At 49.7% G+C, this 24,822-nt stretch overlaps 8 protein-coding genes across 8 annotated transcripts; 5 read left to right on the forward strand and 3 right to left on the reverse strand.

Moving 5' to 3' along the window:
- Positions 1–4,824: 4,824 nt before the first annotated feature.
- On the reverse strand, positions 4,825–6,800 carry BU24DRAFT_374028 (BAR-domain-containing protein; the record flags this gene model as incomplete). The annotated part of the gene is made up of 6 exons (XM_033524550.1): positions 6,205–6,800; positions 5,982–6,149; positions 5,811–5,926; positions 5,454–5,734; positions 4,984–5,394; positions 4,825–4,927 (listed from the first exon to the last, which is right to left on the reverse strand). Exons 1-6 carry the CDS (start codon positions 6,329–6,331, stop codon positions 4,825–4,827), a joined length of 1,206 nt encoding a protein of 401 aa, XP_033380819.1. The 5' UTR covers positions 6,332–6,800.
- Positions 6,801–9,491: 2,691 nt separating this feature from the next.
- BU24DRAFT_484120 (ADP-ribosylation) lies at positions 9,492–10,671 on the forward strand (the record flags this gene model as incomplete). The annotated part of the gene is made up of 1 exon (XM_033533329.1): positions 9,492–10,671. One exon carries the CDS (start codon positions 9,492–9,494, stop codon positions 10,224–10,226), a length of 735 nt encoding a protein of 244 aa, XP_033380820.1. The 3' UTR covers positions 10,227–10,671.
- Positions 10,672–11,663: 992 nt separating this feature from the next.
- On the forward strand, positions 11,664–14,293 carry BU24DRAFT_374029 (uncharacterized protein). The gene is made up of 5 exons (XM_033524551.1): positions 11,664–11,968; positions 12,072–12,241; positions 12,349–12,478; positions 12,536–12,913; positions 12,970–14,293. Exons 1-5 carry the CDS (start codon positions 11,735–11,737, stop codon positions 13,984–13,986), a joined length of 1,929 nt encoding a protein of 642 aa, XP_033380821.1. The 5' UTR covers positions 11,664–11,734; the 3' UTR covers positions 13,987–14,293.
- Positions 14,294–15,326: 1,033 nt separating this feature from the next.
- On the reverse strand, positions 15,327–17,581 carry BU24DRAFT_252907 (E3 SUMO-protein ligase PIAS1). The gene is made up of 6 exons (XM_033522407.1): positions 17,278–17,581; positions 16,942–17,166; positions 16,815–16,889; positions 16,434–16,762; positions 16,273–16,378; positions 15,327–16,221 (listed from the first exon to the last, which is right to left on the reverse strand). Exons 1-6 carry the CDS (start codon positions 17,423–17,425, stop codon positions 15,353–15,355), a joined length of 1,752 nt encoding a protein of 583 aa, XP_033380822.1. The 5' UTR covers positions 17,426–17,581; the 3' UTR covers positions 15,327–15,352.
- On the forward strand, positions 17,576–18,015 carry BU24DRAFT_252918 (uncharacterized protein). Its single transcript, XM_033522408.1, has one exon. It carries the CDS (start codon positions 17,738–17,740, stop codon positions 17,981–17,983), a length of 246 nt encoding a protein of 81 aa, XP_033380823.1. The 5' UTR covers positions 17,576–17,737; the 3' UTR covers positions 17,984–18,015.
- Positions 18,016–18,128: 113 nt separating this feature from the next.
- BU24DRAFT_252934 (uncharacterized protein) lies at positions 18,129–18,949 on the forward strand. The gene is made up of 2 exons (XM_033522409.1): positions 18,129–18,482; positions 18,579–18,949. The coding sequence occupies exons 1-2, from the start codon at positions 18,302–18,304 to the stop codon at positions 18,839–18,841; spliced, it is 444 nt and encodes a 147-aa protein (XP_033380824.1). The 5' UTR covers positions 18,129–18,301; the 3' UTR covers positions 18,842–18,949.
- Positions 18,950–19,374: 425 nt separating this feature from the next.
- Positions 19,375–22,169, reverse strand: BU24DRAFT_425137 (uncharacterized protein). The gene has a single exon (XM_033528665.1). The coding sequence runs from the start codon at positions 21,821–21,823 to the stop codon at positions 19,607–19,609; it is 2,217 nt and encodes a 738-aa protein (XP_033380825.1). The 5' UTR covers positions 21,824–22,169; the 3' UTR covers positions 19,375–19,606.
- A 172-nt stretch (positions 22,170–22,341) lies between these two features.
- BU24DRAFT_494490 (glutathione synthetase large chain) lies at positions 22,342–24,672 on the forward strand. The gene is made up of 3 exons (XM_033534056.1): positions 22,342–22,812; positions 22,933–23,008; positions 23,059–24,672. Exons 1-3 carry the CDS (start codon positions 22,511–22,513, stop codon positions 24,223–24,225), a joined length of 1,545 nt encoding a protein of 514 aa, XP_033380826.1. The 5' UTR covers positions 22,342–22,510; the 3' UTR covers positions 24,226–24,672.
- The last annotated feature ends 150 nt before the right edge of the window (positions 24,673–24,822 follow it).

Raw genomic sequence — 24,822 nt, forward strand, 5'->3', positions numbered from 1 at the left:
GATACTATATGATGGGCCACTTCTTCTGGAATGGAGCCGATATGAGTTGGGCGACGTATTTGATCTAGCTGGAAGAACGCAACGAATACCTCACCAACGAAGAAGCTAAAAGATGGTAGATCAGAACATCCGGATGATCAAGGAATGGTGGGAATGGAGAACTAGTGGGGTGACAAGGAAGAGTGGCCAAAATTCGTAAAGGCAAACTCGCGACGATCCACGACCGATGACTCCTCCTCAATCCTGTCGTCCAAGACACTCTCTTCCAAACCTCAAACTTCTCACTGAGAAACAAAAAAGAGGAAAACCAAAATGTGGGCGATTGAAACAGAAGATTTTCAATGTGAACGGGTAATGAATGGCCGGTATCATGTTTTATCTCACCTTGGGTCCATCCTGCAGCGGTACATCCAATGCCACAGAAATGATAAAACCGATACCAAATGACCAAACAAACATACAATGAAGATATTGCATGTCGTCGGCAGTATATATCCACTATTCAAAAGGCGCACAGCCCCTTCCACTCATAATCAAGACTATCAAGTCTCTATGACTCTGTACTCGCTGTGGCACATACAAAGGAACACCGGACACTACCATCACATTTGAAAACAGGAAGACTCAAGTATATGGATTTTGGAGGCTTTAATGATCCATTGTTCAAATTCGGAATTTCTGTCTGTCGGAACTGCACATCTTTTGTGGGAACAAAGACGAGAAATGGAATATTCCATGTTGCAAGGAAACTCGCCGGGTGTTCCATTATGAGCAAGAAAACAGGGTAAACAGCGCCGTATGCGTTCTCCCGGCTTGCAGCTAAGTTCAAAACAGAGAAAAAAGGGCTTTTGGAGAAACAAAGCAGTGTCGAGTTGATCGTTCTGCATTGAATGTGAGGAGCGAGTCCGAAAATCACTGCAACAGTTCACTGAATGTGCCGTTTTCTCCTCCTCTCCCTCACTACTACAAAAGTGTTCTTCCCATACGATTTCTCGTACTCAAATGACACCTCCAACACAATCAGGGTAAACCATGCCAAACTTAACAAGCACCAGCAGCTATGGCGCAAAGAATCCACCCAGAACCGCCCAAAATTCTCGTACAGGACAATTAGAGTTTCCTCCTCTGGTCTTTCTGCACCCATGGTGTCGAGAAAATCGATAATCGGCCGTTTTATAACATCTCGTACGATATCAAAAATGGGTGGATTGCGTACGCATGAACCCCGACGTTGAAGAAAAACAATCGATGTCACATTCAACATAGCATCAATGATATTCATCAAAACATCCAGACACGTATACCCATTTGCGGTCTTCGAAGGATCTTCGACCAATGTGAATAGCGTCGACTTTTCGACCTTTCCCGCCAATCAAGACTTTGTCATCTCGTACTATGATGATCGGTGTCCGAGACGACCCTGAAAAGAAAATCTTGCAGCAGTTCCCTCATCAACATTTGACGTTTCGTAAATGAGCGAAAGTGATTTGGACCAAGGCCATGTGCACCGCGCTTGCATGAGACATCGCAAAATCAACAAATATCATGGATGAACATAGGCGTTCGACATCTTGTACACACGATCCATAACGCCCTCCCCTGATACTCACGCCACCAGTAGGTTAAAAAGAAGTGATCCTACTATCCATGTTTTTTGCCAAAAACCTTCCGGCAAACAGAAAATGGCCTCGAAGCACGACCAGAGTGACTCCCAACTTACAGTCCGGTTCCCTCCCCTGAAGAACTTATGGGTAATATATATGGATCGGGAACAGTGATGAACCTAAATTACCATTTCCGCAAATACCTCTTGCAGATTTTGATGGAAACAATACTCACGACGACCCCATGCTCGCCGTTGTCCATTTGAATTCCTCAAATCAAAGCATCGGGCAGTTGGACCTATGAGGCAGACCACCATCGGCACTGGGAACAGCAGAAATGTTATGCTGGCCAATAATATGTCCGTCTTTTCTTGTCGTCAAATCAGCTACACGTGACCGTATGAAGCGTTTGACCAGTCGAAAGAAGTTGTGGGGCATCCAAATGGGAACTTGAAGCCCCTAAATTCGACAAGTTCATAGATCCTCAATCAGATCGAGTGCGGTAACATGAGCTCTCCCCTGATGGTAACCCAACAAATAGTAGCCTTCGTCCACTTCTATGGCAGATAGAACTATAGAGATTGGAAGCGATGGGAGCGGGCACACTCCAAAACCACAATCGCATGAGGCCGAAAACAGTATCGGAACGAATACCATGGAGTGCCGTCCCTCCCTGCTCTCGAGACAAGCGTACGACCCAGATATCATGGTGGAATGCTCCTTTTGGAGATTTTCGAGAAGAGAATACGGCAATCAAAGTTGGTTGATGTTGCCTGGTGACGTATACCGTCAACATGAAAAAGATAAAAGCTGCCGGGGATTAACTCTATACCCACCCAACCCTTTCTTCATGTCGAGAGCGACTCCGGATGTTGGAAGAAACTTTGTCCTCATCTTTCTCCTGTGATCTTTGCTCTATTGCTGAAGACACTCCATCGTTGACGAAATGAAAGTCGAACCCGCTATGCAATTGTACATGAAAGTACAAACCCGGAGTCCAGAAATCAGATGAGCACGGAAAGGTCCATGTGTTCTCTTCGCCCCGTGGAACGACGTCTTCGCGTATGTTCGAACAAATTGTGTGAGTGGCACTTCGTATGTCTCCTCGGCGTGACCTGACCCCTTTCACAACCTACTCGCCATATGTGACCCAGAATGATCTCGAAAGGGGGGGAGAGAAGTGCTAAAAGAAATGGCACAAAATGTCTTTCAGACTTCATCAATGCTTTGCTCGTTGGTTGCTGTCTTCCAACCATAACATTATACATGTCCAATAGCAGTACTATGTCCTTCCTGCTATGGACCTGTCAAAGTGTCTCCATAAGCCACGGTTTCGTTGATGAAAATGTCCGCTGCAGACGCTGACATGCTCCAGCGAAAAGAAAAACACCGACACCCCCTCCCCCCATGTGGGAGCTGCTGCGGGTTGCTGCCAAACGTTCTTTCGTTCCAGATTCATGTTAGAAACCATGGGTATAGACATCGCATGATCGCGCTCTTGTTGCCTGTGCCGTACCAACAGAAACAAAACATCGATGCGATGGAAGAAACCAGAGTGTCGCTATATCAAACGAAGCCCATTGAGCTGAAACGTTCTTCCACCCTCACACCATACACACATCCATCACAGCCCCCTGACCAAATTGTCACGTCAATCAATGTTATGCTCGCAAGCATCAAAACCTTGACAGTAAACTATTGAATGAACCATGTGCGTCACATCAACCAAGAATGTCCTCGCTTGCCTTCCAATTGGTATGGCATTTCGCCATGGGAGGAGCCCTGCTATCTCTAAACATGCCTACCAGATAGTTATGAGGGAGAGATCTCACAGCAGGGATACATTGCAACTATGACTGTTCGCACCAAGGGCTGTCTCTATGTCAGTCACTTATATTCCATAAACGACGCCTGAATGCGTGCGAAGCGGCCCGAGAAGTCGAATAGAAAACCACCACGACCACTAGCATGTCCTCCCGCGTCTCCCCACATCGTCACACTCCCAACAGCCCCGAGTTATGGCCATATGTTTGGCTTTCTGTCCATACGAAATCACACCAATGTGTGGTTCTCACAACATCTGTCTTTCCGCCTTATGTTTTTCCCGGCTGAGGGAACTGTCAATGATTGTGCACGTGAAAGATGACATGGATATGCGGTTCTGTGGGGAATCTGACAGCTTCTACTTCGTAGCGAAGGAGATGGAGAAGGAGAAGAAGAACTTGAACCAAACAAGCGACTATGGACGTAGTCATGGGGCCATGGATAAGGGGAAAGGGGGAAAACAACTGGGTACCTTCGTTCCCAGTTATGGGGATCGCACAACCTTCCATGTATTCCATGTCCTTGGCTTGTGTTGGGTTAGATGTTATGCTTTAGTCTCTTTGAGAGAAATAGGGTTCTGGTTTATGTTCGAAAAGGGGATTTTGGAAGTCTATGGGTTTGGTAGATTTGATTCAATGGGTGTGTGGATTTGGGATTGGCGGTGGGTGGTAACTAGTGGTGGTGGTGAATAGCATCACCAGTTGCTTCCAATGATGAATGTAAACTCACATAGTCTTCGAAAGATCACATGAAATCAGCCAGAGCAAGTAGAAAAACCAAAAGATTTCGAAGAAATAATAAAAAAGGAGTTCATGCATGGAAGTATCTCTACATCCCTTTTCGTTCCTCCTCCTAACCAGGCGCCCTGACTGCCTAATTCCCCTTTGCGCCTAATGCAAACCCTTGCCGTCCAAATTGATGAAATCGTAGCAATGACGCCAATGGGCACAGGAACATCCCCTGAGAAGCAAAGCACTGGAAATCCACCGGCAACATAGAGCTATGTATTGCAAAAAGAAGAAACGCCATGGAACGCCCAGACTGCACTGCAGTCGCATGCAGAGGAAATGCCTCTAGTGATGGCTTTTGTTATGGGTCGCATCCAATCCAATTTTGGAGTTGCAGTTTATAGAGACAATATCAAGCTTGTGGGGTGCCTGATGCATTGCCAGAATTGGCCGAAGTCTTGACACACGTCACCAATTCCGCACAACCGGCTTGTGGACCAAGCATGACGGACGACAACAGAGATCCAGAAGAAAGCGAGCAAAATATCCAGTAGACCGCTAGAGCGTCCGTCCGATTCAAAACGTAATGATTCGCTGAGTGGCCACTGTAATCCACATCAGCAAACAGAAAAAGGAATGCCCAGAGTACACTCTAATAATGCGAGGATTCAGAGGTACTCAACGCACTCCTCTTCATAGGCGGTGGTGGTGGTGGAGGCTTCTTCGCGCGCGAGGGTGGAGGTGGTGGAGGCGCTTTCTTTCCGCTGGCTGCTATTTCGGATGCGGACCAGCTTGCTGCTCGCGAGGCCACGCTTCCATGACTAGACCCTCCCGGACTAGGGGGTGATCTGTCGCGCCTGTGACCGTTCGTACCCGCGTAATCTTCCGCGTATTCGTCGGAAAAGGTGTTCGCCTGTCGCACGGGGCGGAGACCGGCACGACTAGCCAGCACTGCGGTCGGCTCGGTCGGTACGCGACTCAATCGTGGAGCTGGGGACATATCGCGATTGATGCGAGAGGTGCCATCGTGGGTGGAGGTACGGTTATACGCTGGTCGGGCGGGATGCCCGCCTGGGGAAGGTGCTTCATGGGCTGGCGAGATATTGCGATTGAGGCGTGGGATTGTGGCACGGGGCGGCTCGGGGACTGGTTCCTCTTCGGGAGGATTAAAGCGCTCGTTGTAGGCGTGCGCCGCATGCCCTGTGTTGGAGCGAGAACGGCCGGCTCGGCGGGTATCTCTGTTAATTGTGGTCAGTTCAGGCCTCACGCCACGGTAGTAGGGCAGTCGGGTACGTACTGTACGGGCCAGTCCCGCTTTACGTTGAGCAGAATCTCCCTGCATCGGTCGTGGTATGACAATTCTGCTTCCAGGAAATTGGTGAGATCCTGTACAAGGTCCACTTCAGCTTCCTTGATATCCTGCATCCTGCGGTAGACGTCCTCGCTAGACTCTTCGTATTTGGCCTTTTGTGCCCTCAACTCCTCCTCCACTCGGAAATCCTCCTTCTTGGCCTTCTCCATCTTGGCCAAGGAGGTATCGTAGGCTAATCGGCGCTGGTCGAGTTTCCTGCGAGAAGCCTAGAATGCGGTTAGAGTCTTGCTTGTGTTGGAATGATGCGGGGTATGCAGGGGCATGATGGCGAGGGAGCCGTACCTGATATTCTTTGAGCTGGGCAAGAGAACGCTCCAGGCCCTCGAGCCAGGAGGAGGTAGCATCGTTAACATAGGTCTCCTGAACGCGTGCCAGACGCTCGTTCGCTCGACCAAGATCTATCAGGGGTTAATTTGCGAGTCTTATCGTACCGAATAGAACATTGCTGCTTACTGGAGAGGCAATTGCCAAATTCGGATTCTGGCTCGAAGTCCTCGCTGTGTGTGACCATGGCAGAACCAAGGTAGCCACCTGGAAGCGTCTTCTCGCGGTCGTCTCCTTCTGCTCGCTTGGAAAGAGACTTTACGTAGACGGTCATGGACCTCTGCATTTTGTCGAGACCTGAACGACCATTAGCAAGGTGTAGGGTTGTGGAGAGTGTCGAGTGGTTGCATACCGTCATGACGAAGGTTCATCTCCATTTCCAAGGACTTGAATTCCTCGGAGAGGCCCGTCTTGACCTCTCCTCCCATCTTCTCGCCGGCCCATTGCTTGAAGCGGCCGAGCTTCTTGTTGACGTTCATGATTGTTGGGTATTAGAAGAAACTGGAGGGGTTTGGAAGGTAGTGAGCGTGTGAGGGAGCGAGTGGTCGCGAGGTGCAGTTGATAGTAGGGAGAAGATGCGGTAAGTTTGGGTAATTAGCTCATGCGATCAAAGGGACGACGCAATTGAGAGAGGGAAGCCAACGAGGGTGAAAGACGATGAAATGCAATGGAAGCAGAAGAGAGAGGGGAGGGGTTGGCGGGGAGTGCTGAAAAGTTGCTAAGCAGAGAGATGGACAAGATCAACAGACAGACGGGCAGAAACCAGAGGCTTGCAAGCAAGAATGTTGGATATGGAGGGGGAGGATAGAGATGGAGATAAAGATGGGAGAGGACGGGGGAGAGGGTAAGGGTAGGGGTAGAGGTTAGTGGTTAGTGGTTAGTAGCAGTTAGTACGAGTAGAGTGGAGTAACGTAACCTACACAGTACACACAATAGTTACATACGTCGATATACGAATAGAGTGACTAGAGGGGAATAGGACAAGCGTATACAGGTGGTCCTACTATATAGACCGCCCAGAGAAGGGTCTCGCCACATCTCCGCCCAACTGTATGGACGGTTGAGTATTGGACAAGTCACTCTGTGTATTGATATGTACTTGATGGTACCTAGAGGGACGTTTATACCCATTCCTCTCCAGATATTATTGGCACAGGTACTCATAATAACTTATCGGCGCTTCCAAGCACTCAACTGTACACGGCATCTTCACTTCTATCCAAGTACCTAACCAACTAGGTAGGTAACTAGGTACCTACTAGATATCTAGACTCTACAACAATACAAAACGAATTCATTCTATAAAGTAATAAACTCCTTATTCAAACATCATCACTCTCGATTCACCTCCCCTGTGTCTGATTCTGGCCTCAATTGACCCTCTGTCCGACTTGTCCGACCCCCTGGGCGTCTGATAGAGCCGCCCTCGTCTCTCCCAATCATTCCCCTTCCATGCCACCTTTCCACCTTATACGTTTCACCATTCCACTCTCTTGGACTCTCTTCTTCCCAGTCTCTCATCAATCACTCGTCAGATCACGCTCGAATCTCGATTCCTTCCTACTTACGCCTGGTATATATCTTTAGCACGCGCCGACCGTCAACAAATGCCAGCCCTCGCCCACATCCATCACATCCATTCCTATCCGCCACCCCCTGCCGGGTCGCACATCAGAGGCCACCACACCACATCCACCTCCTTTGCCTTCTGGCTTGTCGATCGCCGTCGCGCCTGTCCACCGTGTTTCGGAATTTCTCCCTTTCCGGATTATTGAACCATTCTCCTCGTCGGAAACGCCTGTTTGAACTCTGTGCCTGACGCAACACCGCGTCCACCCACCCGCCGCGGCCGCGACAATGACCGACCATATGAGTAAGTCGGCATACGTACGACCACAATAACTAATCTCGCTCCATCATCATCAGCATCATCGTCATAAGCATAGATAATCGTAAATCCATTTCAATCCGACACCGATGAACCTGTCGCGTGTCTGAAACGCCGAGCGCTGTCGTTCAGGCACAAGCGCTGGAGTAGATCCTGCTTAGCTCCCCATCACTTTTGCGGAGGCCGCGTTCGAGAACGTGCAAATTGCCCTAATGCCCGCGCGTCCACTCCACTACTATTACTGGGCTCCCCTCCAATCGGAATGAAGTCCTCGTGTGAGATTTCCTAACAGGTGCGAGTATCATGCTTAGGATTCTTCAAGAAGACTATGTGCTGTGTATGTACATACATGTATACCGGCTCAAACCGTCATGCGTACTTTTTATTCATCATGCACTACACTTGCCTTGTCAAGTTACGAAGTCATAGCACTCATATGGATTGCTTCCGCTCTGTTCGGGGTTTTCCCTCTGATCGTGCATCCTCTTGATGAGATGGAAATAAGCTGATGGTGTATACCTCATACATGCTCCATAATCAGCATGAAATCGGCATTGCAAAGCTTGAATCAATTCGAAAAGGAAAATATCTAAAGTGAAAACCACGACATCGATCTTCTGAATAGTTTCTTGTTCATTTTGATAGTCAAGAAGGAGGAGGTTGTAGCACACAAAAGACAATAGGCTATCTCTACATAATCTCAGCGTCTCATTCCAGCGAGAGATTTCCAATGATCATGCATCCTCTTCAAACGACACGATTCCAGCAACCGAATTCACGGGTATCGTCTCAACGCGACGATCACCAGTAGATCCATACCCACCAAAGATACGATATTCCACTCTACGTCTCCGTGTAGCACCATCACAGTAACAGCTTGCCTAGAAATCCGCATCTAATCTCGCATCTCGCATTTCGCGGCAACGATAGCATACGAAGAGGTAGCTATTGGTGTTGAATTAAAGATCGTCTTGGAATTCATAAGCTTGTTCGTAAGTTTCCATCGGTGAATTATATCAAGACCGGAGTTTAGTACTGATGCCCCACGCTGGTGCTCATGGAATCTCGGAAACAGGTGCCGAGAGGCCATGCATCTCGACTTTGTTAGGAAGAATCATAGACGATCACAAGGTCTGAGGACAATTCATTCGTGCTAAATCTAGCTGTTTGAATTGGTATCTATCATTTTGAAACTGAAGGATATAGAATATTGTGATAATAGACAAGTATGTTGCAAGTTTCTTCACTTGTATAAGGTAGTCATCATGTTTATCCCTTGGTAAGTGCCTAGGTTGTGGGACGCAGTGGTACTGATAGAGCTTGTAAGTTAGTAGGCCCATAAAAAATGGTTGCAAAGTAAAGGAAAAGGAAGCAACGGGCATATCGTGCTTCACGGCCATTTCAGAATTTCCATTACATGCCGACTTCTTTTGCTTTTGTTTTGCGGGTTTGCTTAGGTAAATGGTAGCACTGGATGGCGATATATAACCTTCGCCTGCGCAGCTCCAAGTCATCACCTTACGTTTAGATCAGTACTACTGACTACTCTCCCTTCCTTATTTTCCCTTTCGTCTGTCTTTCAGACTGTCATTCATTCATTCATTCATTCACTCACTCAGTCAATCTCTCACTCACTCACCACTCCCGTTCTCGTCTAGAGAGCTACACATTCATTCACATCTCATTTTTCAACCTAGAATTACATTAATTCGTACTATCCTTCCAATTTTCTATTTCCAACAGTCAACAACATGCTTCTCTCCAAGGCATTTGTTCTTCTGGGAGTTCTCGTTACTTTCAGCAGCTCAGCCCCTGTAGCCGCTCCCCCCGACAGCGCAGCCCCAGTCGATGACGAAGTCGACGAAGCGCCCCCAAACGATTATCCAGAGAAACGGCGATCTATGTGGCGGGCCGATGGAGTTGAATTCCAGACTCTTGTAGACTCTGGCGGTTTTCTCTCCAAGGCCGCCAGAAACAAAGTCAAGCCAGAATACCGTCTAAGCCACCACGTCATGGAATCTACAGGCACCCTCTACAGTATAAAAAACACCGGTTATATCTCCACAACGTCAAGTTTCGCTCAGGGCAAGGGTATGGTCAATTCACTCCTCAAGGGAAACGGCTATCTCTACGAGATCGGTTATGGAAGAAACCTTATCGACGTCAACGAGAGCCTAGGGAAATACAACAAATTCAAATCCGAGAAAGAATTTGCTGCCATTCAAAAAATTCCGCTCGAACAAATCAAGGGCTATTATAAGTTCACGACAAATGCTGACGGAAGGTTAACCAAGGGTGTATACAAGAGAAACCCTCATTTCAAAACGATGCCATACGAATTTGTCCAGACAAGCCCGGGCATGACAGGCCCGGCACAACATGGCGGCCCCCAGTATTCACTTGTTGGCTTCCCCGATGACCATGAGATTTGGAAGCAGGAGCCATGGTCAATGTACTATGATACACGACTTAAGGTGGATGGATAGGCACGGTGCGCTTGAATAGTGTGGAGGACTGTTCTCCGCCGATACAACGCTTACAACGCCCAATTTAAGGATGCATGCCGGTACAATGTCAAAGACTAAGGAGCCTCCGGACGGACCCACCGCAAGAAGTGAGGTTGAGATTACCAATGTGAAGACTGTAGAGAACAGTTTTCCGCCGATGCAACACGTGCAACGCCCACTTTGCAAAAGCAAACCGGTACAGGATCAACGACCGAGCAGCCTTCGAATAGGGCAACTGCGAGCTGTGAGGGTAGATCCGCCAACTGAAATACTACTGGATACCATTGCCATGAGTATTTTCAGAAGGTGGACTCTCGGCAGAGAATTTGAGCTTTAATGTATTGGGCGCGAACGAAGAAGTGTAAGGCTAATTTACACTACCGCGGAGGGTAAACTTGAAGATAGACAGAGAGGTATAGATCGCAAATTTGGAGAAAATTTGGATAGATTAGATACGAAGTAATATGAAGATAATCTCGTTTCAAGACATTGAGTACTACCTGACACCAGTCTCAATACTAACAGAACTACTATTCCTTACTGATATCCACAACACACTATCGTTTGCTCAATCACCGCGCCTGCCACTGCATTGCAGTTTGATTTCAAACAGACATGCTTAGAAATAACACGGATTTTGCGTTCTGCAAAGTATGCTCTCTGGAGACACAACAACTGGAACATATGAAGAGCGCATACATCTGCGTCAGTCCGCAGCCAGCATGAAAGAAAGATGAACATTTCAATCAATCCTCTGACGAACCTTTCAATATTCATTTTACATAATTTGCGAAGGGCCCAGGTAATATCATTTTAATTATTTTCTTCAAGCTTAGACTCATCATCGCCTAAGAGAATAGGTGCATCATCAAGTGTTTCGACGACCTGCCAGAACAAACTTTCAATTCATACTAAGAATTACCCGAAATGTTTTGAACTGCATCGAAGATAACCACTGGGCCAATCTGCAATTATTTGACTCCTAGATGTAATTGAGTAGCGATCGTTGACGTTTGCCAGGCTGTATGTCTTGGCAAGGCGGTAGTAAATATAGACCGAAGGAATGCGACAAGTTTGATATCGCCCTGGTTAAGCGGTGTATTGCACTCAGCGAAAGTATTCAGCGCTACCTATTCTTCTATTCACTGAATCGTAGCAAATTTTCAACCCGCTTGAGATCCTATTGTATATATAGTTGACGACAGCAGATGGAGCCAGCCAGGCCAATAGTGGTAACTTAATGATAATAGAAAAGCAGCTAGCTATTACTAGTATTGTAGTAGATCGCCGGGGAAATCTTAGCGAGGAAATAGGATTACCTCATACGTGCCTAGCCTATCCTGTCCTGTCCTGTCCGTCACCGTGCGTACTTCCGAAGGTTCATCTCCATTATCGATCGCGACCGCCTCAACTCGCGACAACCAAACACTCCCGCCTCCTCCCCCTCCTCTCCCCCCCAACCCAATCCCTCTTAAGTAGCCGCCAGCATGAGCGACTCCGAATCCTCCTCCCTCTCAACACCACCCGTTTCCGACGACGAGATGCCCCAAGTCGTCGCGTCTTCTGCGGCGACCAAAGCCTCCGCCTCAAAGAAGAAAGGCAAGAAGAACGGCAACATTTTGTCCTTTTTTAAGAATAAGACATCACCGGAGCCTCCACGAAAGAAGAGACCCGCGTCACCGCCTCATGATTATGTCCCCGAGGACAATCCAGACATCGCTGTGAGTATATGTCGCGTCAATCGCGTCCATTCGCGACGTGAATCCCTTCCTGTCATGTCTCCATCTCTGCCGCAACTTTTCCGCTAATTATTTCGTGCTGCAGTTTCTCGTCATGTTTCGGTCGCGATTCACAGATGCTTTCCCGCCCAAATCACCAAACGTTGGGCCCCAAGACATCGAGAGAGGCGTCGCCAGCGAATTGCCCTCGCCGCAAATCGAAAGTCTCCTATGCGCCATCCTCGGACTCGTCTTGAATCGCAAGAAACCCGTAGAGTCAGTACTCCCCAATGCTCCGGAAATTTATATGTGGTTATGGTCGCGCAATGCGTGGATATGTTCCGTTGTTGTTCCCTAGGCTGACAGTGCTCGCGCTTTTACAGGAGGGGTCATTACGGTCGTGCCCTGGAAGAGGCCATTCAAACCCAGCGGTCACAATGGCCGCGAGAATGGGGCGGAGTCAACCCAATAAGTGGCGGAAGGTCCTTCAACACCATGTCGGCTACAGAGCGCGTGAGTTTGCTCCTTTTTGCTCCCTTCTGTCGCCGTAATGCTGACATCCCTTTCTAGATTGTCCTCCTCAAGACCCTTGCCCTCTGGGGCTTAGCCACATGCGAAGCCGTTAAGAAAATCATCAACGACAGGTACAAAGTACGAACAAGCAAGATCATCGACGACAGCAACGTCCCTCTCTCCGTCCAACCCTGGGGTCGCGATGGCGACCATCGCCGATATTGGTTGATCGAAGGACAAGATGATACACCTTTCCGTGTATACCGTGAGAGTAACCCAAAACTCAAGACCAACACTTGGTGGAGTGTCGCCGGGTCCATTGAGGAGATACGAGCACTGGCACAAAAGCTAAAGACGGACGACGGCTCAAGGGATGCTAAGCAGCTGAGCGATCGGATGCTCAATGCGATCCCACGCTTCGAGGCTTCCGAGGAGGTATGCATGCCGCGATACAACATTCTTACCCTAGTCCATCGCTAACCGTTACGCAGAAAATCAAGAAGCGACAATACCGCCAGCAATTGAAGTCGCGATGGCAGCGCCCAGAGCCAGGCTTCTCGATGTACGAGGGACGCACCCGTGGCAAGCGCATGAAGTACACATTCTCGGATGAAGAAGACCAGTCAAATTCAGATGCATTTGATCTTCGACGGTCTACCCGGAATTCAGGCAGGGTTTCCCCAGCCCTGCAAACTGGCCCAACTGTCACTGCGAGCGGACGTCAGGTCAAATCACGCGCGACTGGCGTTTATGGCGAGAGCTTGCTCAGTGGACAAGTCACTGAAGGTGCCTCGCCAGCCAATGGAGACTTCGTCCAATCTGAGGGATCTGAAGAAGCTGAGGGTGGACGTCCAACACGCAACAGCACCAGTCGGCCAACGAATGGCTGGTCAAAAGGTCGCGCCAATATCGAAACGTACAACTCCGTGGACGAGATGGACGAGGAAGACGATGCAACATCTTGGGACGGTGGAGACGAGGATGAGGATGGTGACGACCGTGATCAGATGGATCTCGACGATGACGAAGATGATGATGACGATGCTGCAGACGACGACGGTGGCGAGGACGATGATGAAGGGAAGTCTCTCCTGGTCCGTCTAAAGTATCCAAAGGGGTCTTTTGAAGGCGAAGGCGAAAGCAAAGACGCAAATCCAGAGTCCACCACTGGAGAACCACCCGCAGCTGCTCCTGTTAAAGACTCGCCAGCAGACTCCGAGCTTGCCCCCGTCCCTGCACCTACAACCAACGGTCTCTCAGCTCAGCAGACAAGCAAAGTCCCGCTACCTGTTGAATCGGAACCAGCTCTTCCACCCACACCCAAGGTCGAGCCACCCGCCGTACAGCCCGCCTTCTCAGCGCCCACTCCCCCATACGCCGCAGCCGAGGAGAATGCTCCCAAACCACAACAATACAACATGGCCCCCGTTGTCTCCCCAGATCAACATCCTCCGTTCCAGCTCCAGCAGCAGCCGCAGCAACCCACGACAGCCACCAGCTGGCAGTAAAGCTCGTTTTGTGTCACTACTTGTCAAATAAACAGCCTCCGTTCCAGGCAGGTGTTCTTTTTTTTTTGTTATCAAAGTCTAGTCATAGAATAGTCAGTGTAAGGACCAAGGACCAAAGGATCCATAGGGACAGGGCATTCGGAGTACGATAAACTTACTTCTCTTTCTCTTCTTTCTTTTTTGTCATACCTTCTCTGTTCCAACCCCCAAAAAATCATTTTGTCTCACGAGAAGCAAAAACCCAAAGGAATCATACTATACTATTATACAATAAAGTATTACAAGCATCTTAATCAAAAGAAAAAACCATCAACCGTTTTCACTACTCGTATGGATATCCCACGTGTGATCTCTGATGCGTCCTAAACTCAAATTACACCGCACGAAGCCGTGAGTGGCTTGATTAACTACTGTTCTTCTCCTTTCACTGTCACAGTCACATTTACATTCAAATTCACATTCGCGTTCCACCCTCACCAGCATCAATATCAGTCCGCACCGTACAGCACTTAAACACTCACGACAAGCAGTCAGACGGAAAACGTAAGAACGTAAATATGCCACTGGGCGTTCGTATTTTTTTCCTCGCTAGCTAGGTAACTATCTAATATCTCTGCTTCTCTCCGTCGTTACACCTCTGCTTGCCTCCTTTGGTTTTGTGCGTGTATGTACCTTATTCATGCAATGCTAGGTGGGCATCCAACTTCCGGGATTCGAATGTGTGCTATGCGTCTCTGGCGTCTGTTGCCGGGCACGACGGGCCATGCTTTGGTAGGTGGAGGATAGGGGTAGTGTAGGGTAGAGGAAAGTTGAACCACACGGTGTGATCCAAGTATTTCCCACCCTCCCCCTTCCTGCTGGTGATAACACAGAAAGATGCCACGGAGCAGACAGATTAAGATGTTCAGAGATATGTATCTCCCTCAATTGATCCCCTTTTTGTGCGCGCCTGCCTGGAAATCTCATTCGCCCCGGTTTCGCGTTAAGATATGATGACGATTGCTATATGGTGTTGGTTTGGATGCTTTAAGGCGCAGAGAAAACACTATTTTGATCTCGATGTGGGAGATTAACTTGGGGATAGGGGGGTAGGGGGATGCTGTTGTCGCGTATGTTGGTAAAGCCGCGGTGCGGTTCGAATGAAGGATGGCGACGAATGCTGCTATGATGATGCAACTTGATCGAAGAGCGCAAGGGGAGTGTATCTCCACATCCTCTGTGTTAAGCAATGGTACTATACTGACCTGTAGCCTACCGGCTGCCGCTCTCCACGCACTAGGTAAAGGACAGCAGCAGGGATTCAGTGGTTCGTGAAAAGTAGAAATTGGTATCGAAGTGACCAATGAACCTGAATTTCTCGATGCCATCAGGGCGAACCGTCGAGGTTGGCATATGTAGGATAGTTTGATGCATGTCCCGGATAGCCGTGAACCTCCGTAGGTGGACGGTAAGCATACTGAATATGATGTTGTTGCTGGCTAGGCGTGTGCGAAAGTGGAGGCAATTGGTCTTGCCCGCTAGCTGATCCCATCCTGTGTCTGACGGGTGAAGGCTGTTGCGGGCGTGAGTGAAGCGAAGCTGATCCGTAGTTTGCGGTCTGGTAACGGCGCGATGGATCGGGCAGGCTGTTTGGGGTGCTATACGCAACTTTCTTTGCTGGCCTCACAGGCTCGTCGTCATCACTCAATGTCAAGTCGATGACCTCGGACTTCCGCTTTTGGCCTCTTGGTGTGTTGGACGGTTCCCTGGACTGTAAAGGTGGGGTTTGAGCAAGAGACTGTGGCGTGGGTACTGCTTCGCTCTTGATGGCTGCAACGCGATCCCGAGGTTCTACTATCTCCACGAGATCGTCGTCGTCATCGCCTTCGCTAGGATTATAGCCACCAAGATATCCGCTCGTCCTGGAGGATCCATTTTCGTTCTTGTTCCCTCGCGACCAGTTTCCCATGGGATCTATCGTGACCTGATCTGTACTTCTCGAGACTTCACTCAAGATTTCCTGGACATACTCGTCCACGGCTAGTCCTTCGTAAGAAACGGACTTGTTGCAGATTGGGCATGTCCATGTGGGAGCTTGCTCCTGTAGTTGCAGAAATGACTCCGCATCGAAACACTGATTATGTGAACAGACGGTAGATCTAATCGGCATGGATATCCGCAACGTGGAGATGGGATCCTTTAAAGAAAGGTTGACTGAGCCAACTTCGATATCGGGATCGTCTGCTTTCTTCCGCACTAGACGTCATGTAAGTCAACACTCAGCGACCTCGATAAAGGAAAGCCTACTTTCGTTAAGTACGGAAGCCTTCGTAATCACGTTTCGTTGCTGGATCTTCTTAGCCAGTTCGTCGATGGTATCCTTTCTCACTAGGTAGATGTAGAAATTGAACTTCTGTATCATCAGTCAGCATTGAAGTGGGATGTGGGGATTTTCACGAAAAAGAGACCTGTGGACTTCCCTTCTGCGTCAACGCGTACGTGATCTGCAGACTGTTCCTATAATTTGCGACCTTACGCATGAGATCAGTAATGTCGGCCGGTCTCGTAGACCCGGGTTTATTCTTGAGTCCCTTGTAATTCGCCTTCACCTCGTCTCCATTGATCTTCACTTCAATCTGCGAGGGGAACGCCACATCTATCCTCGAAAACTGGCTCAGAGGTTGATCTGGGGCAGAGAACAGGAGAAGTCGCATGGAAGGATCTGTTTTCAGACGCGTACATGTCGCTTCTGTGAGAGGAAGAGGCTTGTTGACGCTCTGTCTATGCGACGGAGAAGCTGCACTCCATTAGCGCATGTCGTGACCTATACCGAGTAATCATAACCATACCTTCTAAAGTGATGCCCGAGAACAACAGTTCGCGTATTTGGTAGAATGGGCTGGTTTTGAAGAGCGTTGTCGAGCCTGTAATCTGTTATCAGTCATGTCCCCAGCTGAGCAGGAAACCAGATATTACCAGCTCCAAGAGAATGCGACGAATATGTTTGATTCGATTGACTCGACTGTTGACCGTAGCCGTTCGACATATTGTTATATCCTGACATTGACGCTGAGCTTTGCGATGGCGCAGATAACGAGGTGAGATCGGTGCCGGGTGGAGGGGCGCTTCCGTTGTTGTGGACGCGGTAACGAAGACGGTTCAGCGTTTCGGCATCGTTGTTTATGGCAGCACGGTTGATCACTGGGGTAACTGGAGTCAGCGGACGGCGATTGCAAGTGAGAGGATGTGAGGAAGAGTGTGGAGAGGGTGATAGACTCGGATTCGTAAGTAGGGGAATAAATCTGCACTCACTTCCTATGATGCGACTCTGGAGGTGTACTTTGTTACCGCTCTGGATTTGTCCTTCCTCTTTGCAAATCCTCTTCAGAACATTATTGACCAGCGTCTTCGTCCGCGCAGTGACGGCCATCGCCGTGACATCCAGAGAATTCGAAGCCATGAGGAAAGTTGAACAATTTACAGCGACTTGGACTTGAGAGCGAGCGGGCTGTGGGTGGATGACCTGGGGTGCTATGAGTCTATTATAGCGATAGACATTCGGGGCAGTTGAGTTGGGGGACCGGAGCGCGAGAGTGCACGAGGGATGCGGTGAACCGGTGCGAAGTAGAGGAAGAGGCAGAAGTGACGTGCAGAGTGATTACGGTCGTCGTGGTAGAGGCTGGTTCCTTCTGTCCTGGTTGGCTGTTCCACCAGCACGTAACAGCAGCCTGGTGAAGAGCACACACGCGCGGTGGTGGTGAGGGTGCACTGTATGTACCCTTCCAGTGAAGAGATATGGATATCTCTCTTACTCGCAAGTCAGCACCTCAAACGCGAAAAGAAGAGGTGGGTAGTTTTAGGTGCAGGGTGTGCAACCTCAATAGGCGCGATTGGCAGCCGAAGTGACGGTCATAGTCGGATCGTTCGTCGTCGGTTCACACTGTCGCTCAGTCGCTCTCTCGTTCTCTTCGTCCTCCCAATCATTCGGAGAATCGGAGTCGAGACCAATCGTCCCTAGCGCGGTACGCACGGACCAACTACCGCCTTGTCGGTTGGTCGGTTGTTGCCACCAAAAAAAATATGAGACAGAGGAAGACTGGATGACCACGTGACTAGCATAGGTACCTAGCAGGTAGAGCACAGCCTAGAGAGAGAAGAGGGACACACTAAGGAATTAACCTCGACTTTTTTTCCATAACCACTCCAGACACCCAAATATCTCACATCTCACAACTGCTCTTCTCACCAGGCAGCAACAACATACACAGGAACTATACGTTCCACCTTTGCCTAACAACACAAGCAACACAAAAATCACATTCTTCATCCAGCAAAAATGGCAAAAGGACTCCGCTCCAGCGTCAAGAAGAACAACCGCACCAAGCTCCGCAGCAGAGTATTCGGCCCTGTCGAAGATGCCCGCACCGAGCGACTCCACGCAAAACTTCTCGAGACCATCGCTCAGCCCAAGCCCGAGCAGCCCGCAAAGAAAGAAATGGACATAGACTCTGCTGAAGGTACATACTCCTCCACCATCCCACCTCCCACCACCCGCGACAGCAACCACGACAACTACAATGACAATGACCCAAGTACTGACTCTTTCCCCCCAGAACTCAAAGACAAGGAAGACGACATGCCAAAAGGTTCGTGTGTTCTTTCCACCAAAGTCCCAGACTCCTTCTGCGACCCTAGCTCCAGCACCAGCACCAGCACCAGCACCAGCACCAGCACCACCTCTTCCCTCGCAAGAGAGGAGAGCGACATGAGGAATTTCTTCATCTACATGGGCCTCTGCTCCGACATCGTTGGCTTCAACGAGGACGGGGGTCTCAAGTTTGTCTTTGACCCGCTGCCACCAAGTATATCTGGTTGAGTGAACATCAATGGGCTAACACGTATCTTTTTGCTATTCCTTTAGACATGGAAATCGACAACGGCGCCGCCGCCACGACTGCCCCGACTTCGAAAGCTCCCAAGAAGAAGATCAACAAGTCGAAGTTGAAGGCGAAGACCAAGCCGAGGAACCAGATGACGTTCCCGAAGAAGCCCTCCAAGTCGAACAGAGTCACCAAGCGACGATGAGCGATAATGCGGCGTCCCTGCGATGGGCCGGCTACGACGACACGACAGCGCGCAAGCGAGCGAGCGGACCTTGTCGTAGTGACCTGCGAGTTCTTTTTCGGTGCGAGTTCCCCGGCGTCGAGCGGTCTACACTATCTCTTGCATTTACAGGCGTTTTTTCAACTACATAGGACGGGAGGAAGAAAATATGGGAGCTTAGAGTCGTTGCCTAGAAGAGGCATCACGAGTAGAAGGAATGATACCATGTCCGCACGGGACAACTTCTTAGGACGATCTGAGGATCGTGAATACATTTATTTTCCTATTCATCATACTTGACTGCTAACGTGATTTGATTTTGATTTTTGGTGATTACCAGCAATACTACATTATGATATCGTGACTAATGGGTATAATTATATAAAACATGGACATCCATACAGGGCATTAACCTTCATTCAGCGCAAAGGCTACACAATCCGAAAAACACTCGCTGGCCGGCCGTAACTCACATGAAGTGACAATATCGACGCTCCTCCACCCTCTCACATCCCACTCCACCATCTCGAGCACCCATTCACGCACCAAACGCACCCCTCCTCCCAACACCCCTAAACCCAAATCCACCCGACCCTCTTCTCGCCATCGAAGACGGCGCACGAGGCGTTGTCACCACCGCCTCCATCGGACTCACGACCGTCGCCCCCACCTCCCCCTCCTCATCCGACGAAATCTCAATGACCTCCGCCTGGCTCGGCCGCGCCGGCTCCCTCAACGCCTCCTCACTAAACGTATTCGCCAGCACCCACCTCGTCCAATCGTAAAAGACCCCCGGGTCCCTCGCGCCCTGCTTAATCTCCCTGACCAACCCCTGCAGCTCCACCTTACTCGGCATCCTTTTCTCGTCGCTCACGAAATCCGCCGCGAGCCACCAGCACAGGAACAGGCGGGTGAGCTTGAGGATCTTGGGCACGTCGCGGGGCAGCACGCCGGGCAGCCTGTCGCTGCGTTCGAGCAGCATGGTGACGCAGAGGGAGAGCTCGGAGAAGATGTCGGAGCGCTTGAGGAGGGTGAGGCGCGTGCGGATGAGGGCGAGATCGGCGGCGGGCATCGTGGAGAGGGCTTTCATGATGATGCGTTTGCGGTCTTGGGTTGCGAGGAGGATGGGCCAGGGCCATTTTTGGATGGTGGAGATGGAGGCGGATTCGGGGTAGTCGTTTAGGTTTATGGTGATGGCGGTAGAGGGGGTGGATGGAGGGGAGGGACGGCGTTGGTGAGGGCGGTGATGGGAGCGCTGGGAGGGGGTCGTTGGGTTGGAGGAGTGGATGGGTCGTTGGGATGAAGGTTGGGAGTGGGATGGGGAGCGAGGCTCAATTTTTGGTGTCTGGAAAGATGCGCGAGCTGGTGTTCTGGCATCATTTTGGTTGGCGTTGATTATGGAAGGCTGTGTGATCGTAGTAGGGGCTTGTGAGGTCATGACATTCGTTGAGCCATGAGCCTCGCGGATGTTGTCGATCTCCATCATATCCTCTGGAGCATCTAGGTCAATGACAACAGACACCCTTCGCGAAGTTGTGTGGCGGGGAGTTGACATGGGCGGTGCTGGAGGAGCTGTCGACGGATACAACACTTGGGGTGCTTTCTGAGGTGTCGCAGTAGAAGTGGATGGTGGATGAATCTGTGGTGGTGAACTTGGATTCATCTCGTCATCCGTTGCCGACGGTGATGGAGCTGATGGCATCTGATAAACTGACAATTCCCATTCCTCCTGGAGAAGCACCTCGACGGTAGTAGCCAAACTCCTACACTGGAGACGCAGCGCATTGACTTGGGTCCACGGGCCTCCCAAGGTCGCGATCTCTGTGCTCAGCACGTTCAGCCTGTTGGTGTAGTAGTCCACGTTCCTCCTGGTTATTTCAATGAGATCGAGACGCTCTCCGACAGATTCAGCCTCGAGCCAGAGCTCCCGCGCATCAGAGGCAATATGATTGTCGTGGGTCCAGCCCTTCCCGGGATACCACTCCTCTTCAAAGCGGGCAATCTGCTCGTTGATGATCTCAGTGACTCGATCATCGTCAAGTGTTGATTTGTGCCCGCGTGCTGGTGGTTTAGAAGGTTCGATCTGGTACGCTTCCAGTGAATCTTCGTCGGTATCCTCACCTTCACCTTCATCGTCTTCCTCATCTTCGACTACTCCGGCCATGTTCACGTCTGCGCTTCCGTGTTGTATCTCGGAACTCTGGTTATTATCTTTGCTCAAGTCAATGACAATGTCTTCGCCATCCTTCCATTTGTTTTGCAGATAGTTCCAGTCCTGTCCTAGTAGCGGAGACTCTTCCATGATATGTGTGGGCTGCGCCTGGACGAGATTCATAGAGGTTGACAACGACGCAGTTGGGACAAGCTCAGCCCGCTTTGGTTCGAAGATCCTGCCGGGAGGTCTTTGCATACCGGTGCCCCAAGTTATTGAACGAGCTGGCTGCGTCGAGGTATTTGCACTGGGAAAATTTCGACGATAAATATTTGAGTTCGACCTCAAAAAATTGATAATCTTCAACAGAGAATTTTCAGCTCCAGGTATTTGGATCTTGATAGTCTTACTAAGAAGGCCATTGTAGAAAGTGGTGAGGAGATTTTGGCCTGTAATCGCATGTTGATTCAAGTAATGTCCGAGGACTGTGCGGTATGGTAGCATTTGTGGCTCACATCCTGCTTCGTTGTAGAGACTTGTCGAATCGCAAAGGTTAGCCACAACTTCGGCTACGCTCCATAGCCATGGATCTCTTCGTTCCATGGTTGTTCTGATGATACGGTGGCCAAAGCCCAGGATATGAGTGCAGAGATTGTAGCTTTCTCAAAGTCGACGTTTGTGAACGATGAGTTGCTAATGCCTGAGAAGATCCCCATGCCAAGGCGTACTGTAGCACCCGAGAAACTTGATTGTACACAATGAGATTGTACTATCATGGATAGACTCCAGATTGAAGTAGATTGTTGATGGGTGAGCTCCGGTTACCAACGAGGAAAGATCGAATTTGCGCTCTCACTCGATTGTCTCTACCGTTGACTGGCATCCACGAAGAGTGAGGGTGAGACGTGGAGAGAGATAGAGAGTAGTTCTACATCCAGTTACAAATGTACGGAGTAGTCGCTTCTGGTTTGGTGACACAGTGACCGGCTTATATGGTGATCTGTGCACCAATAGTAACGACCATGAGGGGTTGCATAATCACGTGAGTTCGCGTGTATTGTGAAGTATTGTAGGTTATATGAAGATTTAACGCGATTTGAGTATCATATGCTGTAATAACATCTTGACTACCCTGGTAATACTCGAATTACACGCGTTTCTGCCTTTATTAGCTCCGAGTTTCGGCTGACGAATGAGCTCATCGCTTAGCGCGAAAGCATCTTTCCGTTCTCGAAGCATCTTTCGAGGCTCGAACTTCCACAATCACGAACAACAAGAAATTCCATAGAAATGGCAGCTTCTTCGCTTTCAAACTATCCGCCTGAGCTCTCTCCTGACGAGGAGCAGTACCTCCTCACGAATCTTAAAGACTGGTCAATCGCTCATGGCTTGGCAGTGCGGCCCCCGCCATCATTTGTAACTGCAACCCAGGACCCCTCGGGAGTGTTGGCTTCAACTGCTCCAGTCACTCTATTTCCCAGCCCGTTTCCTCGTAACTGCTTTGAAGAGGGCCTCGCAATACAAGAGGCCTATAATGAGCTTTACTCGGCCATAGCAAGAGATGAAAAGTGGCTTCAAGGCATAGTGGAAGAGTATGTCATTTTCATGTTGCTAAACCTCGGATTATAAATACAACCTAATTCTCTCATCACACCGCGTCTCGAATTTGAGGTTCATCAGTAAAAGAGTTTCCTGCTTACGAAGTACATCAGGCTAATCGATATCGATGATTTCGTGAGCAAGCTCTGGCAGACCCATCTGGCCGTGAAGAAGGAGGGCTATGTCCAGGTATAGAACTCAACTACCCAGCGTCATGGCCAAGCTCACAGTCGCAACAGGACCTGACTTTGGGGCTGTTTCGATCTGATTATATGGTCCATGTGGACCAGTCAGCTTCAAACGCAACCCCAGGACTGAAGCAGGTGGAGTTCAACACAATTGCATCCTCTTTCGGAGGCCTGTCCGCCCAGGTTTCAGCGCTTCACCGATATCTACTATCCATTGACGCTTACCCGGCCTCGGCCACTTCTGTAATCAAAGCTGAGGCTCTTCGTCAAAGTAAATCGGCATCATCGTTGGCGCGTGGCTTAGCGACTGCTCACAAAGCGTATGGTCAATCGCGCACAGGACGCCCGCTGTGCGTTCTTTTTGTCGTTCAAGATCCAGAAAGGAATGTGTTCGATCAGCGACACCTCGAATATGCATTGCTTGAAGAGAGTGGGGTACGAGCATTCCGGTTACCATTCCACCGGACTCAAGCCGACACAAAGCTTGCGGAGGACCGAACGCTGTTGTATAGTCCACCCAATTCTCCCGCAACAAGCTATGAGGTTACTACAGTCTACTTCCGAGCGGGCTACTCGCCTGATGACTATCCGAACGAAGCAGATTGGACATCCAGACTTCACCTTGAACGCAGCCGCGCCATCAAATGTCCGAGCATTCTAACCCACCTGGCTGGATGTAAGAAAGTCCAACAAGTACTCGCAACACCGCACTCTCCCCACCTCAAACGGTTCCTGCCCGACGAGAAGGTTGCATCACGTGTTCTCTCTACCTTTGCACCTATATATCCGCTAGACCAGAGCGAAGCAGGCCAGGAGGCTATAAGATTGGCGAAGAATCCAGAGTCCGCTGCCCGTTATGTTCTCAAACCTCAACGAGAGGGTGGAGGTAATAACATCTACCGCAAAGCGATTCCGCCATTCTTGCAGAATCTTCCCGAGACGCATTGGCCCGCCTACATCTTGATGGAAATGATCGAACCGCCTGCGCTCAAGAACGCCATTTTCCGTAACGGCGAGCTTCAGAGTGGAGGCGTCATTTGTGAACTAGGCGTTTACGGAGTCTGTTTATGGAGGAACGGATCCGGAGATAATCAAGGTGAGATACTCGAAAACCAAGAGGCTGGATACTTGCTTCGAACGAAAGGTGATCAGAGTGAGGAGGGAGGTGTTGCAGCGGGATTCGGTGCTGTTGACAGTTGCTGTCTAGTCGAAGTTTGATGCCGCACTTCGACGAATCGGTATTGTGGTTACTGGAGTCACGAATTCGTGCTGTGGTCCGTTAGTCGCCATTGGACGGGAACACCTATGGTGGCCCGTAGTGGCCGTTGTCCACGAAAACAACGTCCTTGGCAGCCGTCCCATCTCCCATGCGACACATACACAGTGCTACAAGTAGAAGTAAATAGGGGCACCATGATAGGACGGAGATTCAGAGACTCAACCAATTCAACAGACAACCATCTTTGCCCGATGTCAGACACACCGCTGGACCGTGCTATGCGACGACTGCAACTGCAACTGCAACAGTTTCGCAAATGGAGCACGAGTCAGAAGCTTTCAGCATCCACCTGATACCACATGCAAGGCCTTTTCCTTTTTTTTTTCCTTCTTTCTCTTTTCGCAGCCTCGCTTTCGCACCGTAAGAGACTGCGTGACAATTGGGAGAAAATATTGGTTAATCTTAAATGACCCACCTCCACCACTTCGACGATTGCCTAAATCATGAAATAAACTATAAGCTACCATCATAGAGCGATGATCCCTGAGGTTAGAACGCGCGAAACGACGGGGCCGCTCCACAATAATGGATCGGTC

This window comes from Aaosphaeria arxii (genome assembly GCF_010015735.1).
Source record: "Aaosphaeria arxii CBS 175.79 unplaced genomic scaffold BU24scaffold_7, whole genome shotgun sequence".
Classification (NCBI taxonomy): domain Eukaryota; kingdom Fungi; phylum Ascomycota; class Dothideomycetes; order Pleosporales; genus Aaosphaeria; species Aaosphaeria arxii.

Excerpts from the sequence above, each read along its gene's own strand:
- BU24DRAFT_252918 (XM_033522408.1), top strand. The coding sequence starts at position 17,738 with ATGTACCCTTCCAGTGAAGAGATATGGATATCTCTCTTACTCGCAAGT.
- BU24DRAFT_374029 (XM_033524551.1), top strand. The coding sequence starts at position 11,735 with ATGAGCGACTCCGAATCCTCCTCCCTCTCAACACCACCCGTTTCCGAC. Across the intron at positions 11,969-12,071 it reads AGGACAATCCAGACATCGCT|TTTCTCGTCATGTTTCGGTC; the intron begins GTGAGTATATGT and ends TTCGTGCTGCAG. Across the intron at positions 12,914-12,969 it reads GCTTCGAGGCTTCCGAGGAG|AAAATCAAGAAGCGACAATA; the intron begins GTATGCATGCCG and ends ACCGTTACGCAG.
- BU24DRAFT_494490 (XM_033534056.1), top strand. The coding sequence starts at position 22,511 with ATGGCAGCTTCTTCGCTTTCAAACTATCCGCCTGAGCTCTCTCCTGAC. Across the intron at positions 22,813-22,932 it reads CTTCAAGGCATAGTGGAAGA|GCTAATCGATATCGATGATT; the intron begins GTATGTCATTTT and ends GAAGTACATCAG. Across the intron at positions 23,009-23,058 it reads AGAAGGAGGGCTATGTCCAG|GACCTGACTTTGGGGCTGTT; the intron begins GTATAGAACTCA and ends CAGTCGCAACAG.
- BU24DRAFT_252907 (XM_033522407.1), bottom strand. The coding sequence starts at position 17,425 with ATGGCTTCGAATTCTCTGGATGTCACGGCGATGGCCGTCACTGCGCGG. Across the intron at positions 16,890-16,941 it reads GTCGCATTCTCTTGGAGCTG|GCTCGACAACGCTCTTCAAA; the intron begins GTAATATCTGGT and ends AACAGATTACAG. Across the intron at positions 16,379-16,433 it reads CGCAGAAGGGAAGTCCACAG|AAGTTCAATTTCTACATCTA; the intron begins GTCTCTTTTTCG and ends CTGATGATACAG.
- BU24DRAFT_252934 (XM_033522409.1), top strand. The coding sequence starts at position 18,302 with ATGGCAAAAGGACTCCGCTCCAGCGTCAAGAAGAACAACCGCACCAAG. Across the intron at positions 18,483-18,578 it reads GGACATAGACTCTGCTGAAG|AACTCAAAGACAAGGAAGAC; the intron begins GTACATACTCCT and ends CTTTCCCCCCAG.
- BU24DRAFT_425137 (XM_033528665.1), bottom strand. The coding sequence starts at position 21,823 with ATGGAACGAAGAGATCCATGGCTATGGAGCGTAGCCGAAGTTGTGGCT.